Source organism: Camelus bactrianus, chromosome 9, assembly GCF_048773025.1.
Source record: "Camelus bactrianus isolate YW-2024 breed Bactrian camel chromosome 9, ASM4877302v1, whole genome shotgun sequence".
Lineage (NCBI taxonomy): Eukaryota > Metazoa > Chordata > Mammalia > Artiodactyla > Camelidae > Camelus > Camelus bactrianus.
In genome coordinates this window covers 14,131,006-14,149,089 of record NC_133547.1, presented here as the reverse complement: position 1 = coordinate 14,149,089, position 18,084 = coordinate 14,131,006, and the positions used below count along the sequence as shown (strand labels likewise).

Genomic DNA, 18,084 nt, shown 5'->3' with positions numbered 1-18,084 from the left:
TTTAAGATGCCTGTAAATAGACTATAACAAAAGAATAAAGATAGAGGGCTGAAATGTTAAAGAAAGAGATGAGAAACAAGAAGAAAGGCCTGTATCTGCAGTTTCCAAGAGACTCTTATGTGGAGGTGTCCACAAAGTCAAAACTATTTTTGTTAATAATAACACTTCATTTGTATATTTAACTGTGTATTGCACAAATGGGGAAAAAGTGATAGTGGGTATCTCATGGAATTTTAATTTATGGAAGTGACACAGAAAGGCTAATAGTATTAAAAGAAAAAATTTTATTACTTGCATTTCCTGAGAGGAAGGGCCATTCCATGCCATGCAGGGCCACTTAGGGAAGCACCAGGTTTGGTCAGGAGGCAGAAAGAAACAAGTAGAAAGTCTAGGCCAGAGCCTTTATTTGGGCTTGCTTCCATGGGAAAGGTAAGGCAGGGCAGAGGAAACAGCTTAGGAGTGGCTTGTTTGAATAGTGTTGACAGGTTGTTGGGGACAGGGATGATCTCCAGTTATCCGGTACCTGGCCCCAGGTGATTTAGGGCAGGGGAAATACTGGCTGTGATTTAGATAAAGGAGGTGGTTGAGGATATGGTCTGGGGATTGGTTGATTTGTATATGAAAGGTGGGCTCACCAACAAGTTGTTTACTATTTCTAGGAATTAGCTAGCTCTGGGAGGAGCGATCCCTCCTCAGCCAGTAAGACTCCCCAAAGATGTCAAAACATAAAATATAGAAAATTAAAAATATGATTAATACAGTGGATAAAATGCTGGCACATTAACGTAAATCAATATAAAATAGATAAACAACAAGTTTATACTGTATAGCACAGGGAAGTATATTCAATCTCTTGTAGTAATTTATGGTGAAAAAGAATATGAGAATGGATATTCAAAAGAATATTGAAAACGAATGTATGTATGTTAATGTATGATTGAAGCATTATGCTGTACATCAGAAATTGACACAACATTGTAAACTGACTATACTTCAATAAATATATATATATATATATACACACAAAAAAAAGAAAAAAAAACAACCCAGCCCCCCCAAAAACCCCATAAATCAAAGCACTGGTACCAATCTGTAATAGTAATCACTGAATTTTGAACTACCACATACTCACAGGAAACAAGTTTCACTTCAGACTTTCTGATGGCGTATAAAAAATCATTCATTTTATTAGATTGCCACCTTTAAGTACACATATTTTCAATATTCTGTCTGATTATTAAAGAATTATGTATAAAGCACTTCTGTTACATACCACAGTACAGTTGATCCTTAAACAACACGGGGAGTGAGGGGCGCCAACCCTCTGCACAGTTAAAAATCTGCATGTAACTTACAGTTAGCCCTCAGTTTCTCCATATCCAAGGTTCCACATCCATGGATTCAACCAACCGTGGATTGTGTAGTACCACAATAATTACTATTGTAAAAAAATTTGCATACAAGTGGACCTGCACAATTCAAATGTGTGTTGTTCAAGGGCCAATTGTATAATGTATTTTGTGAGGAAAAGTGCTGGTGTAATTATTTGAGTTGAGAACGGAATATCTACTTTTTGTGGAACAGCTGTTTTACTTAAAAATATGCTATTATTCAGATGTGGCTATCTGGTAGATATTTTTATGAACAACATAAACCTGTGAATTCAAAGAAAACATCTGCCAATACTTGTTACCGAGGATAAATTTCAGGCTGTCAACTATAAGTCATTATGTTGGAAAGCTTGTATTTGCTACTGTGAGCTTGTCAACTTCCCAATACTTAACGACTTTTATGATGAGTTTACTGGTGATGCTAACAAATGTGGGTTTGGGGTTTTTAGAAAGTATTGTATATGGAAATGTGTCAAAATTTGGAAGACCTGTGTACACCAGAGAACTGTTACTTTCAGCAATAACTGTTGTTATTATATGGCCAATACATAATAATACCAAAAAATACATGGGTAAAATATTTAAATAGACCATTGGATTTTATGTAATAGTGGACAGAAGTTCATTGTTATGATTTCAGATTTTATATTGCAACCAACTGCTTAGGAACAACCAATTGTCGAACTGCAACTATCTGTTTCGGAACTACCAATTGTTCAATCTGGGTGTAGTATTAATGAAGAATAGCCATAATGATCTAAAAAGGCTTTTAAAATATTTCTCTTTCAAACTACATATATGTGTGAAGGAAGAGTTTCTTTATATATTTCAATTAAAACAACATATTGCAACAACAGATTAAATGTAGAATCATGTAAAAATCAGATGTCTTCTATCAAGCAAGACATTAATAAATTTCAATCATGTATCAATGTCCCTTTTCTCATTTTTTTTCTTTTGGAAAATAGTTTTTTTGATAAAATATGATTTTTATGTCAACATGTAATGAGTTTATTATTTTTATATTGTTCTTTTTAGAGGAAATAAATGGATATTTTTAAAATTTCTGTTTAAGAAATTTTAAGAGTATTAATAAGTCCTGAGACTAAAAAGTTTGAGAACTGCTGATCTAGACATTCAGATTCTGGTAATGGCAAAGAAGTTGGTATCAAAATAACCTTCCAGCTGATAACAATGATAACTATGGACCAATTATAAAGTGGTTTGAAGGCACTAATGAATGATCAAAAGCAGGCAGAAACTGTAATGAATAAACCTTTGAAAGAAAGAAACCAAACTGCAGTGAGATCTACATTAATCGAGGTTTTCCACTGTGTGCCCTGGTAGTTCATGCAGCACAAGGAGACAGATCTCAAGGAGAAAGCAGGAGTCATCCTGCACGGAAGAATCAGAGACAGAGTTCAGGGATACCAGACTGCTGTAAATTCAGGAAAAATCCAAGAATGAAGGAAGCATAGAAGAGCCCTGATGTTAGCATAAACCCCTGCTCAAAACCTTGGCTTACTACATTTTTGCAGGGTAAGACTGCAAGGAGCACAAAGGGAAAAGAAAGCTGGAACACTGAAAGAACTGAGCAAAGATTTCAGCAACTACTTAGCTCTGGAAAAACAGTTTTAAATTCCAGTCCTGTGCCACGTTAGAAGAACCTGGTTAAAACTTTGGTCTTCCTGTTGTAAACCCTAGAATGGCCATGTATTAGGAGTAAAGGCTGCATCCCAAGGCTTAGAGCAACTCCATAAAACTTAAGGCAAAGCTGAGAACGAAGCAGAAATAATCTAAACAACTTAAGAGCAACCTGACAAAGGAACCGACATGACCCTCAGTAACTTAACCACCTACACTAGATTAAAACTCAGCAAACTTCAGAGGAAGAAAAATGATCCAGCATCTTGACAAATACTATATTAAATTTTCCTGAGAAGAAACAGGAAAATGTAACCAATAAGGAAGATAAAAACTGGTCAACAGAAACAGACTGATACATGTCCCCTATGTTGAAATTAGAAGATAAGAAATTTACAATAACGATGATAAATAGGTTTACAAATCTACAAGAAAAGGTGGAAATATGGGTGAAGGGACAGAGTATTCAGGAAAGATAAGGAAATGCAAACCAAAAAAGCCCAGTTTATGAAATATAAAATTCACTGGATAGGTTTAACAGCAAATGAACATAAGGGAATAAAAACCAATAAACTGGAAGTCAGGTTAACAGAAATTACCCCAACTAAAAGAATTGAAAATCCTTAGTGAACTAGAGGATAGGATTTAAAATATAACTGAGAGTAGAGAAAAAAATAACTGTAGAAGTATAGACCAAAATTTCCCCAAATTTGAGCTAATACAAGTACCGTGTGAACTTGTTAAATTAACGGTTTTTGTTTTAGATTCTTTAGGATTTACTATGTACATAGTCATGTCACCTACAAATGAAGATAGTTCTCTTTCTAATCTGTAGCCTTTTAACTTCTTTTTCTTGCCTTATTGTTCTGGCTTGTGTCCTGTGCAGTGATAAACAGAAGTGGTGATGGGGGCATCCTTTCTTTGTTTTTGATCTTAGAGTAAAAAGCATTCAGGTTTTCACCATTGAAGGTGATGGTAGCTGTAAGTTATTCAAAGATACTCTTTTTGAATTTGAGGGAAATTCCCTGGATTGCTAATAAACAGATTTATCATAGACATTGAATTTAATTATTTTCCCATTTACTGAGATGATTATGTGTTTTTTCCCTCATACTTTAAGTAGTAGCTTACATCCTTGATTTTAGACTCCTTTTCACGTAAATTATATAGATTGACTTTTGAATACCAAATCAACCTTGCTTTCCTGGGATAAACTCTTTTCGGTCATGAGGTATCATCCTTTCAAAATATTGCTAGATTTAGTTTTGTAATATTTTATGAAGGATTTTATACCTAGCTTCATGAAGGATTTTAGTGTGTAGTTTTCTGTTCTCATAGTGCCTTTGATTGTGGATAATGCTGGTCTTAGGAGTTGGGACGTGTTCTCTCCTACTGTATTGGTTGGCATAAAATTGTATGTTCTCTAATCGTCCTTTTAATGTCTGTGGAATTTGTAGTGATGGAGCCTCTTTTTAATTTTTTATATTGGTGAAATTTGTGTCTTCCATTTTTGAAATTAGTATATATAGCTATAGTTTATTAATTTTAGTATTTTAATACATCAGCGTTTGGCTTCACTCATTTTCTCTATTTTTCCTGTTATGTATTACACAGATTTCTGCTTTAGTCTTAATTTTTTCCTTTTACAAACTTTTGAGTTTAATTCACCTTCCTTTTTCGAGTTATTTAGGGTGACAGCTTAGATCATTGTTTTAGACCCTGATTTAAAGGGATAAAATTTAATGGTGCTTTAGTTGCATTCCACACATTTTGATATGTTGTCTTAAGTAACATTCAGTTCAAAATATCTTCCAATTTACCTTAGGATTTTTGCCTTGATTCATGGATTATTTGGAAATGTGATGAATTTCCAAATATTTGGGTAATTTAGAGATATGTTTTTGATTTCTAAGTTAATTCTACTGTGGTCACAGACCATACGCTATGATTTCAGTTCTTCTTAATTTGTTGATGCTTGTTTTATGGCCCAGTAAATAGGGTCTATCATGGTGAATGTTTCATGTAAAATATTCTATAAAGATGAACTAGATAAAATTCATTGTGTTTTCAAGCCTTCCATAGTCCTACTGATTTTCTTTCCCTTTGTTCTCTCCATTTCTGAGGGAGAAGTATTTATATCTTAAGCTATAATTATATTGCTCCTTTCAGGTCTATCAGCTTTGCTTCATGTACTTCATGCATTCTCAGTAGGGGTGATACTGCTCCTAAGGGAGCAAAATTGGTTCCAGGGAAAATGAAAAAAGAAAACCTTAGATATTACAATGGTTTGTGGCCCTCCAAAGGGCAACAGACTATAAATAGATAATGGTATTAAAATTTCACAGAGGGGAGGCAGTTAGAAAAAAAAAATATCTAAAAAGATTCTTTAGGGCAGTGAAAATGATAAAAAGCTTCTTGAAAAACACTGAAGTATTTTGAAGCTGGCAGAATTGTTATGACTTCTGATGATCTGTCCCTATTTATCACTATAATATTCCACGCTCTGAAATCTACTTTCATATATAGCCACTCACATTTTCTTCTTAGTGTTTGCATGTGTAATAGGGTCAGATTCCATTTCTGATGTCTTACTGCTAACAACTTCCTAGACCCACTCCCTTTTTCCCCACTCTTGCCCCATACCTGGGCAAGCCTATAAGAAAACTTAGGATGCTGGCTCTGTTGGTGCTGGCAGGAAGTTTAAACCATGCAAGCCTTAGCTCACATACAGAACCCCAACCTGACCCATCCCCTAACCACAATAACCACCAAAGCCTGACACCCATCCTTGCTCTCTCAAGCCATTTTAGGACTAGCTTGGGAATCTTCCCTGCTCTCCCTAGGAAAGCCTCGTTATGTCAAATTTCAGTCTGGACATCTGAACCAAATTTTGGGTGAGTAGGGAGGGTTGGTATCACCCTCACATTGCAACCACCAGACAGCATGGTACACATTTTTTCATCTGTTTATATTTCATCTACCTGTGTTTTTACATTTTAATATACAGCACATAGTTCGGTCTTTCTTGTCATTTCAGATACTGAACAGTCATCTTTAGAAGTTTCATTTGGTTCTTATTTATTTCAGTATTTGTTATCTTGCCTCATTATGTTAATTTTTGCTTTACATCCTTGATGATAATGAAGCCATTTACAATGGCTGTTTCAACATCCTTGTCTGCAAATTCCATTACCTCTACCTTTTAAAGTTTTTTTTAATTGAAGTATATTCAATGTGTTCAATTTTAGGTTTGTTATTATTGACTGAGTTTTTTCCCCCATTGAATGATTTTTTTCCTGTTTACAGGTCATATTTTCCTGCTTCTTCATAATGTTTAATAATTCTTGATTGAACATCACACACTATCAGTGTTGTTGAGTTTAAGATAATGGTCGTATTTTCATAAAGAGTTTGGCAGCCTTTTTCTGGCATTCTGTGGCAGCCACCAAGTTACACCACTAGGATCTCTCTTCAAAATAGAACTTACCAGTCATGTGCAAGAACTGTAGTTACCTGGCAACCTCTAATTTTTACCATCTTCAGGAAGCTCTTCAGATTTTGAACCAAACCAGGCCTCCCCAGGGAGTTCCCACCCAATGACTGAACACTGAGGGTGGCCATTTCTGTCCATGGGGACTCTTCTGATGGACAGTTTTTGCTTCAGACCAGTTAGGCTGGTTGACACTTTGTCAGATCTGCATATTGGTCTAAGGCTCTCCCTGCCCAGTCCTGTTAGCTTCTCGCCCTTTCCTTCCACAGGGGTCATATCTGTATCATGGTCTGATGGCTGTGTATTTCTGATCTCACTTTTTCCTTTTATCTTTCATAGATGTCACCTCTAATAAATCTATGACACTCCCAACTCCATCTCAGCATCTCCTTGGAGGACCCAACAGACACACAGCAATTACTTTTGGATTGGTTAAATCCTTTTGATGCTTTTATTTAAGCTCTTTTAAGGCAAATCTTGCAGTCTCTGATCGATGGCTAATCTAGCCCCATTTACTAGGTGTGACCTTTCTAGGGAATCTCTCTAATGTCCTATGTATTAACAAGTTCTCTCCACTCTGGCTGGAGGGAAATAAAATGATTCCTGGTGCAGTAGGCTATGGGAATTGTTTGTCTCACAACACCGTGGTAATTGTATTTTTCTTAGAACGTGTCCTTGCCTGGTCTCATAGGGTTTCAACACCTACAAACGTGCAGATGTGTATTTGGCCAAAGACTCAAGGGGAACCTTTTCCAGATTTGGGGAACTCTTTCCCTGCATAGCTCCCTCTTTTGGGGAAGTGTGTCCTGCAAATTCTAGCCACCTCAGTCTCCTTGAATGCCAGTGTTGGTCCCCTTAAGTCAATAAAATTGTCAAGTGTTTTTTGGATTCCTCTTTCTGCACTGCAGTTTGGAAGTTGCCTTCAGATGAAAGCCTGGAATGAGGTAGGGTGCATCTCATTTGTTTTTCTTCTCTCGGGAATCCAGGCCTGTGCTGCCTGTTGTTCAACATCTGGAAATAATCTTGTCCAGTTTTCTAGTTGTTTCCTGTAGAAGTATAATTCTAGACTCTGTTACTTCCTAAGGGTTGGAAGCACTAGTCTTGAATTATAAAAATGCAGACCCAAATGGCTTAATAATGATTTTCATCAAACATTTAAGGAAGCAATAATACCAATCTTGCACTAATTCACTAATTCCATAAGAAAACAGATAAAGAGGAATCACCCCTAGTTTGATATGGCTGACACAATTCTGGATACAGACACTTCTCAGTGACATTACAAGAAAACTATGGACCACCATCCTTGGTAAAATCATGCATTAAAGCTTACTAAAATACTAGCAAACCAATTTCAGCAATCTCTAAGAAGGATAATGCATCTTGTCCAACTGGAGTTCATCCTAGGAGCCCAAGGTTGGTTTAAAATTCAAGTTAACCAATGTAATACATACAGAACAGATTAAAGAAGAAACATCATACAATCATCTCAACAGATGTAGAAAAAATATTTGTTAAAATAAATATCCATCTCATAATTAAAACTGTCAGAAAACTAGGAAAAGAAGAGAACTTCCAGAATCTAATAAAGAGCACTTATGAAAAACTTACAGTTAATATTAAGCTTAGGAATGGATTATTAAATGGCTTCCTTCTAAATTTAGTGAACTGCTAAGAATGCTCAGGCTTACTATTTCTATTCAACATTGTACTGTAGGTCCTCATCAGTACCACAGGGTAAGAAAAAGAAATGAAAGCAATAAAGTATGCAAATGTAAAAGTGAAATATCTCATTTAAAGAAGGCATGTTTTATATGTAGGAAATCTAAAGGAATATACCAAAACAAAGAACAACAGCAACAACAATAAAACTTAATAAATCAGTAATGCAAAGTCAGTATCTAGAAGTCAGTTGTGGCTACATATATTAACAAGCTGGACAAAGAAAATTTAAAAATCCTACTATCTACAATAGCACCAAAAATATGAAAAGCTTAGAGATAAACTTAATAATAAATGGATAAGACCTTTATACTAAAATAATAAAACACTGTTTACAGGAATTAAAGGAGGTAACTAAAATTTTAAGATATAGTACAGCCATGGACTGGGAGACTCAATATTGCTACGATGTTAGTTCTCACCAATAAAAATCCCAGCACTCTATTTAAAGAAACAATAAGTTTATTCTAAAATGTATTTGAAAAAGAAAATGATCTGGAATAGCCAAAACAATTTTTTAAAAAGAAGAAAGTTAAAAGGACTTACTCTGACATCAAGACTTTATTATACAGCTACAATAATCAAAGGCCAGGTGGTACAAGCACTAGGACTTAAAATATATGAAAGGAAAGAATACTCTAGAAATAAACTGACACAAATACAATCAGATAATTTTTGATAAGATCATCACAGCAATTTAATTCAATTCCACGAATGATGGGAGATATTGATATCTATATGTAAGAAGATAGACCATCAGCCCTTACCTCATATTATAAACAAAACTTAACATGAGATGGGTCACAGAACTAATTTAAAAAAAGAAAGCAAAATATACATATCATTTTTAGAAGAAAATACAGGGAACTATCTTCACAACCTAGGAGAAGGCAAATATTTGACAGGTCAAAGAAACAATGATAAAAAAAAAAAATTATAAACTGGACTTGTTAAAAACTTGTGCTTATTAAAAGACACCATTAAAGTGAATCATCAAGCTACAGACTAGAGGAAATATTTGCAATACCCACATCAAACAAAAGAATTCTCTTCGGAATACGTAAAGAATTCCCATTATTCAAGGAAAAAAAATCCATTTATAAAGGGTAAAACATTTGAACAGACACCCCTGAAGAAGATATAAAAAGCACCTGAAAAAGTTCTCAATATAATTAGTCATAAGAGAAATCTAAATTAAAACTGCAAAGATAAGACTACCATTCTTCAGAATGCTACTTTGGAATGACCAAAATGAAACTACTGATAACACCAAACGTAGAGGAGAATGTGGGGCAATCACATTTCTCATACATTGTTGGTAAAAGTTTAAAATGGTATGGTAACTTTTAAAAACTGGCAGCTTCTTAAAAAGTGAAACAAACCTGCCTTATGAATGAGCAACACCAACTGCTAGGTGTTTACTGAAGAGAAATAAAAATAAACCTCCACAAAAAGATTGTTACAAGAATGTTCACAGTAGCTTTATTCATAGTAGCCCCAAAGTGGAACATTTCAAATGTCTATTACAGGAGATATGTACACAAACTAGTGTATTCATACAATTGAATACTATTCTACAATTAAAATAAACTATTTAAGTATGCAAAAACATGTATAAATCTGTGAGACATTAAGCTGAGTAAAAGAAAGATGTGAAAAAGGTCCAGAATGGATAAAACTAATCTATGCTGGTAGAAATCACAGCAGTGATTGCCTTAGTGAGAGGGGCTGACTTGGAAGAGGCCTGATGGAACTTAATGGGTTAATGGAAGTGTCCTTCATCTTGATTAGTGTGAGAGATACACGGGCTTATATTTCTGCCAGAAATCAAAGAACTTTACACTCAAGATCTCTATGTACATTTATTTACAAAGCACAGAGTGGATTCTTGGTAAAGTAATAGCGGCCAATTGCTCTACAGGCACAAGGGCCCACAAGGAGAGGATTTACATGGGGAGTGTTATTCAAAACTAAAATTCAGATTTTACAGGCATGGAAGTCAGTATGTATAGGCCCTTCAAAGATCTCAGGCCTTTAAAAATAAATCCTTAATAAGATGGCTACTATCAGAAAAAAAAAAAGACAAAAAGAAAATAAGATGTGGAGAAATTGGAACCCTTGTGCATTGTTGGTGAGAAAATGTAAAATGGTGCAGCCACTATGGAAAACAGTATAGCAGTTCCTCAAAATATTAAACATAGAATTAATGTGTGATCCAGCAATTCTAGTTTTGCATGTATACCCAAAGAACTAAAAGCAATGACTCAAATAGATATTTGTATACCCATGTTCACAGTAGCATCATTCATAGTAGCCAAAAGATGGAAGCAACCAGAGTGTCCATTGTCAGATGAATGGACAAGCAAGAGGTGTCACATATATATAGTATATATAATGGAATATTATTCAGCCCTCAAAAGGAAGAAAATCCTGATACATACTACAGCTGGGTGAAACTGGAGGGCATTACACTGAGTGAAATAAACTAGTCAGAAAAAAGACAAACACCATATGATTCCACTTACATGAAGTACCTACCAGTAGTCAAATTCATAGAGACAAAGCAGAATGGCGGGTGAGGTATAGCTCAAGTGGCAGAGTGCATGCTTAGCACGCACAAGGTCCTGGGTTCAATCCCCAGTACCTCCTCCAAAAAATAAATAAATAAACCTAATTACCTTCCCTCCAAAAAAAAAGAGACAAAGTAGAATGTTGGTTGTCAGAGGCCATTACTGTTTAATGGGCATAGAGTTTTAGTTCCGCCAGATGAAGGGTTCATTAGTTGAATGGTGGTGACAGTAGCACAACAATGTAAAAGTACTTAATGCCATGGAACTATATGCTTAAAAACAGTTAAGATGGTAAACTTTATGTGTATTTTACCTCAATTAAAAAAAAAGATCTCTAAAAACATTCAAAGGCATTAACTACCTAAGTCCACTGGACTTTATCTATACAGACTCACCTGGGTAACTATGACTTGGAAAAATTCTCCCTGTTGTCCATAGTTCTTTTCCTTGTTCCAACTTGCGGATCATATCGGGCTTAGTCATGTGAAAGCCTGAAAATAAAAAATAAGACTCGGTGTAAGCTGTCAGGTTTCAAAACTATTGAATTTTTAAAATTTATTTTTATTTTTTATTTTTGGTATATATATATATTTTTATTGAAGTATAGTCAATTTACAATGTTTTGTCAATTTCTGGTGTACAGCACAATGCTTCAGTCATACATGAACATACATATCAAAACTATCGAAGAGAAAGATACAGCCTCAAGGTGGCAGACAAGGTACACAAGAACGTCTTACCAAAGTTAGGCAAGTGAGAACATCACTGCGCTTTCTACTAACAAAAAGGGATTCATCCCCTCTGATCTTTGAAATTCAAAGTTCCACATGTTTCAGAATTTCTTGAAAGGAGATGCGTAACATTGAAGGATTCAAGGAATTTTGCTTACCCACAGAGACGAAGTGACAATAGTTTTCCAACATGACATCCCTGTAGAGGGCCTTCTGAGCAGAGTCCAGTTGCTGCCACTCCTCCTGGGTGAAGTCCACAGTCACATCCTTGAATGACACTGATCCCTGTAAGGGCACACTCTAGTTCATCCTAAAGTAATTGGAATGAGTGAGAACTAGGCATTGGAGACCATGTTTAGTGGTCAGAATAGTTTTTTACTTTGTGTTTTGTATTGCAGAAAACTTTCTCTGAAAATATATTCATCTATATTTACTTATTATCTCATGCTAAAAATATATGAGCTCATACTATCTGCCTTGAATGTGGTTGGCTGCTTGGTGCACCAAAATGATTAAAACCCTGACCTTGCATTTAAGAAGTTACAAGCTAAAAGAGAGGCATAATGTAAATACATACACTCAACAGATATTACAGAAGCAATGACAGAATTATGTACATGGGAATATTCTACAAAGTAAAGAAAATTTCATTTTGTATTCCAAGACTTCATTGAGGACATAAAAAATTTGTACTCACAATGAATTTGTTTTATAGGACTACATGACACTGGCTTTTAAAATTCAAGGGGAGAGTAAAACCACTTAGCAAATTCAGGAAATAGCAAAAGGTACAGTGTATTAGGAAAGAGTCTTTGAGCTGTAAGAAGAAAAAGGTATATGGAGGTAGGCAGTGGGCATATTTATGTAACAATACTGGATTTTTTTTTCCCCACAGAGCAGTGGTCTTAAAAATGTCCTGAGCACATTTCCAACACATTGCATTTATTTGTAAATCATCAATCGGCATTAATGGCATCCACTTTGTTAATGATCACCATTTTCAAATGTAAACTATTAGTATTTTCCTTCTTTTCAGTACATTCCATTGTAATGCATACCCCACTTTGGGTCTGCTGCTTTATGGAGTATAAATAACAAGAAGAAATGTTAAATCAGCACATGTTATGGGACAAAATTTGTACTTTAGAGGTAATACTCCTGAACACTAGAGAAGGCCTGAGGTGTGTTAGGTGGGAAAGACAACTGAGTAACCCCTGTTAGAGATGTGTCCTAGATTAAGGTCATATTAGTGGTCTAGACAGGGGACAACTGGTTGCTACATGATGAGTTTCATAAATTGGTTGTAGAGTGGAAGAAAGAAAGGCAGAGCTCATCTGCCTAGCAAGTGGGTAGGTGCTTAGACTGAAAAATGGAAATAGGAAACAGAAGGAAGAATAACTGGATGAAAGGAGATAATGAGGTAAACATTGGACATGTACTTGAAGTGTCTATGGAACAGACAGGTGGTGATTGATGTTGGAGATTAGATATATGGTTCTGATGCCCTGGACAGAGGTCTAGGATGGAGAGAGGTTATCTCAGAGTCATGAGAATCAGATCAGTATAAACTCTGTAGTGAATGTGACTGTGCACAGAGAAAAACAGACAGGGAAGAGAAGCAGTTAGCATCTGTGGAAAATTGGTCAAGACTGGTAGATGAAGAGGAGTTTTATGAGAAAGATAAGAAAACCAGAGTACCACCTTGGATTCAAGAATAGAACATGTCAAGAATGGATTAGCATAAGCGTCTCCGTCTCCTGCACCCACATACAAAAATTAGAAGAAACTAAAAAGATAAGAATAAATCTATAGCGCCACATTGGAGAGGTTTCCACTGGCAGGGCACAGTTTGTAGGAATTGCTGGCAGACATGCATAAAACATAAGGACCAGAGAGGAATGTAAAATCTCAGTTTTCTGTACAAGTCTGCAAGCAAATCTCTGTTCTAAAAACCTCACAAAACAGGAAGTCTAATCACAAAATAACAATGTGATCTACCCATTCTGCTTCCCACCTGATCACTACAAAACCTTGGTCACTGGAGATGATCAAGGTTTTTCGATGTCTGCTTCTTGACTCACAATTTAGATCTCCAATCAGTGTCTAGACAAGATAGATTCATTCAAGTATTATATTCCCACTTAAATCAAGATAATACATTTCTGTTCCAGAAGTATTTTTTTTTAAGACGACTGAGGAACGAGATGGTGAATGATAAACGCAATCAATATGTGAACATTGGCTACATCTAGAAGGTGCACTTGGGGAAGGCTTATGTTTATATGGTTGGAATAAGAGAAACTGGGAACAGGGCTGCAACTAGGAGGAGGCAGGTGAGGCACCTACGGTACAAAATTTAGGGATGGGCAGCCCTGACAGTACTCAAATTTTGTACCTAGGCCACTTGCTTGCTCTACTGGAGACCAGTATTCTATCCATGTCTGCCAGCAGTTCCTACAAACTGTGGCCTGCCAGTGAAAACCTTGATGGAAGCAAGTTCCAATATCCAGAAAATTTAAGGCTAGGGAAGCAAATGTTCGTGTAACCTAAAACCAAGTTATTTCAGTAAGAAAGGAAATATCATCTCACCTGAGGCATGGCTTTAAGAATTTGCCTTCTCTTTTGAGCTCTCCTTTTGGACAAGGGAAGAGTCCTGAGAAGGGAGAGATGGGAGGATATAGAGCCTTGTGAATCCATATTTGACGTAGATCTCCCAGAATAACTCAGTGTCTGTGTTAAATCTGTGTCAACTGTCACAGTTTCAGCACTTGCCTACTCTGTGGACCCCACACAAATTCAGGATGGAGATTAGTGAGAAAATAAACAAATCCTGCTCCCTTACCAATGCCAGAAACCTGGTTTCGTGGTCAGGTAGATATCTGTTGTAACTTGGAGAGAGGGAACACTGTGTTTTCCCCCTCTGTAGCTGTACCTTCCATCTCCCATGGAAGACAGATTTATCATACATTTCCAAATCATTCTTCATGGATTTTCTGTGAATTTATACTGTCACCAGCAGTGCATGACAATACATCTCTCCATCCTATGAATGCAGTTGACAATAACTTCAATTTCTGCCTACCAGATATATAGTATAGTTCTAATTTACACATTTCTTACTATGAGTATAAGCTCCTTTAATTTCTTTTCTGTGATATCTTAGAGTATGTCTATTTTTCTCATGTTTATTTTGTAATTGGGTGACATTAGCTTTTATTTTAATTAAATAAATTAACCCTTTAAGTTGCAAACAGTTTTTCTCATTCATATATCAGTGTTGAAAGTGCTAGTTGTGAGTAAAAATTGTTTGCTTTTTCCTGCATACTACCCATGGAACGCTACTCATTTCAGCGTATTGGTTTTAGTTCATGTAATGTTTCCCTGTGATGAACCCCACCATCTGGGAATTATGAGATCTTATCTATTCCTTTCCAATACTCATACCTCTATTTCATATGCTAAACTGCTATTGAGTTACAATTTTGGAGGCAGGCTTAATGACCACTATTCAGAAAATCAAATCTTACATACCCAACTAGCGGTCATACAGTTTCTCAATCACAAAACCATCACAAATCGTAACAGTAGGTTACAAACACGCAGAATTACATTCAATCACTTCCTTCAGAAAAGCACCATCCCGCGGCACCCACATGCCATTCACAATCTCAGACAGCACATTTCATAATTTCATGCAAAGTCACAAAAACCACAGCACAAACCATTTAGCTTCTCTATCGTCACCTGCGGTGTCAAACACGATTCACATACAATCTGAAGAGCGACAGGGGCAGAGGAATCCCCACGCAGCAACAAGACTCCGTCCACTTTCACACACAACCAGCCGCAGCATCCCAGAGAGTAGGATGCACCCAAAATGCAGCAGGTTGGGCACAGGAGGCCGTCTCCATTTGGTACACACACACACTGTACACACACACACAACACCCGCTGTGTGAGGCCCCGCTCCTGGCAGTGTAGCTTCCTCGGGGTCAAAACAGACAAAATCCCCCCTAGCAAAACTCGCACCAGGTCACAGTCGTTTATCACCCTCAGGGTCACGCCCACGGACCACGCCCGAGGCCCCGCTCGCACAGATCTGTCTGGTTACTACGGGCCCGGTTCCGGTTCCCTCCTCAGAATTACCAGGCCCACTCGGACTCTCGGCTTCCTCCCCGGACTTCCCACCGGGTCCCGCTTCTCTAGTCTGCCCTCCAGGGCTAGAGATCCCACTTCCCGCTTCCTGGTCAAAGCCCCCAGGACCTACGAACCTCACCCCGAGCCGAGGCTCAGTCGACTGCGCCTGCGCACTCCCGCGTGGCTGGCGCTCCCAGGAGTCCACGGGGCGGCGGGTTAGGAGCCGCGCGGTCCCAGCTGCGGGCGGTCGGGTTTGCTCGTGTCAGCCTCCGCGCTTTTCCGGTTTTGACTGCGTTTCTCACAGGCCCTGGGGACTAATGAACTTCGGCTTCTGGTTCATTTTCCGCTAGCATTGAGATCACAGTTTTCCGTGTGGTGAGTTGAGCTATCCGGGTCTGGGTGCGGAAGGAGCTCACTGCCGCAGGCCTGGAGTTTCCCAGGCACGGATGCGGCGGGTGGAGGCAAGAGCCTCAGGCGGATGTGAATCACCTGCTGAGGAAGGTGATTGTGGGTGTGTGTGCGATTGTGTGACTGCGTCAGTGTAAGATGTGACTATGGGAGTGTGTGTGTCAGGAAGAGAGGGAGCGCGCGCGCGCTTGTGTGATGGGGCCAAAATGTGTGCGTGGTGAGGAGGCCCTGACTGGTCCAGATTTGGCTCCTAGGACAGAGTGGGGGCGGGGCCTTTTTTAGGACCTTGGTCGGCGGTGACTATAAGGTGTACACTGTGACCGAGTAATCCTGTTAACAGCATTATTGTGACCGACTGGAGGAGACTGACCATAATTAGCCTATTGTGGCTTTTTTTTTTTTTACTTTCAGGAGGATAGAGCTTCACGTTTGCAATTCTGGCGCTGAGGTATCAGTAGACAAGAGCCCTGTGTGACTCAATCTGTGTCTGTCAAGACTCCGAGGGCCTTGTCAGAGGGCCCCAGTTCTAAAGCATGGCCCCTGTTGCCTTCATCATTGCCCCCCTATACCTGTTGTCTAGACTAGTGTTTAAAACACAGTAGGCATGCAGTACGTTAAGTGTAGCCTGTTTTGGAGCTAGTTGTAAATTCTGTGGTTTCTTGGAATTTGTTGTACTGGGTTTTCTTTCACTGCTTCTGTGATTTCACTTTATAGCCACGCTGCACAAAAATGGCTGTCAAAGAGAAGTTGAATATTTGAGACCTAGAATGAAGGTTCCAACTTAAAAAAAAAACGCATTTCTCTGTTTATTATGGCGATTTTAGAGCTGGAATTGCCCTCAAGGTAGGGTCCTTTCCTCCAGAGATTCCTCTTGGAAGCTCTGTGGGGGCAAGCTGCAGCTGCATATTACAGATCTACAGCATTTTCATAGCTTTGTTGACAGTAAATTGCTGTGAACCTAGAAGCAGATTTCAGTCCTAGGCTTCAGTGAACCTGACTTTATGATACAGGGAACGGTCAGCAGTGTTTCAGTCTTTCTCATACTTCCATTGGGCTTATTTATTTATTATTTTGTTTGGTGTTTTTGGCAGAGGGAGGTAATTAGGCTTCTTTATTTATTTACTCTTAGAGGAGGTACTGGGGATTGAACCCAGGACCTCATGCATGCTAAGCATGTGCTCTACCACTTGAGCTATACCTTGCCACCACATTGGGTGTATTAATTTAACGTGGATGATGGAGGATTGTTAATGATGAAGAATGTGTTCTTATTTAGCTTATCTGGGTATAAAAGGCCTGGGAACAGTGGCTGGAAATAATAAGTGCTTAAATTAAAAACTGCTTAAATTAAAAACTTGCTATTATGTGCATATGCTAAGGCCTTCCACATTCATACATAAGAAGCAATGAAAATACGAAGTTAATTGTAATGGGCACCTGTAAGTAAGACCAGATGCTCAGATGGTCTAGAACAGGGATTCTTCACCTTAAATGATTTGCTTTGCTTTGAAATTATATACCAAATTATTGTATTTTTATTTTATTAATGCATATTTTTCTTATAGAAAAAGTCTATAATTTTGAGACTATCAAAGGTGTACATGAACCACTTGCCTGGAACCAGTAACTTAGACCTGGAAGTGAATTTTAGGAGGAGTTTGTCCCAAAATAATTTCCTGTATTATGTAAATATAAAGTTAATCACTTTAGAGTCAAGTTATTAATATTATATCAATAATAGAGATTCTAATATAAAATATAAAATGTAATGCTATGCAGTATTCATGTTTATGAATAAAAGTACTCAATTGGTAAATTATAAATCAATTTCTTTATTATAATGGTATTTCTTACCGATTTTTCAAGGATTATATCCAGTATGATCCATTAACTGGTCATTCAGTAGAGAACGGCAATGATAAAGTCACATTTATTAAGCCTCTACTATGAACAAAGCACTGTTTAGTCTAAAAGTGTCATGTACCTGAATT

The 18,084-nt window shown here is 37.4% G+C and overlaps 2 protein-coding genes across 20 annotated transcripts in view; one reads left to right on the top strand and one right to left on the bottom strand.

Annotated features, from left to right (window-relative positions):
* Nucleotides 1-18,084, top strand: part of LOC105072622 (uncharacterized) — a 166,551-nt gene that overhangs the window by 26,636 nt on the left and 121,831 nt on the right. The window lies entirely within an intron of this gene.
* Nucleotides 1-18,084, bottom strand: part of LOC123618230 (uncharacterized) — a 93,622-nt gene that overhangs the window by 5,927 nt on the left and 69,611 nt on the right. For 12 of the 19 annotated variants that reach the window (XM_074371149.1, XM_074371148.1, XM_074371154.1 and 9 more), the window contains 4 exons: nt 15,695-16,826; nt 14,138-14,201; nt 11,707-11,833; nt 11,213-11,308 (listed from right to left, as the gene is read on the bottom strand). In XM_074371149.1, the coding sequence (XP_074227250.1) occupies nt 11,213-11,308; nt 11,707-11,833; nt 14,138-14,146 (232 nt within the window). In that variant the 5' untranslated portion in view covers nt 14,147-14,201; nt 15,695-16,826. Of the gene's footprint in view, nt 1-11,212; nt 11,309-11,706; nt 11,859-14,137; nt 14,202-15,577; nt 16,827-18,084 lie in introns of all 19 variants that reach the window. The other 7 variants (XM_074371158.1, XM_074371142.1, XM_074371157.1 and 4 more) reach the window with 7 other exon arrangements.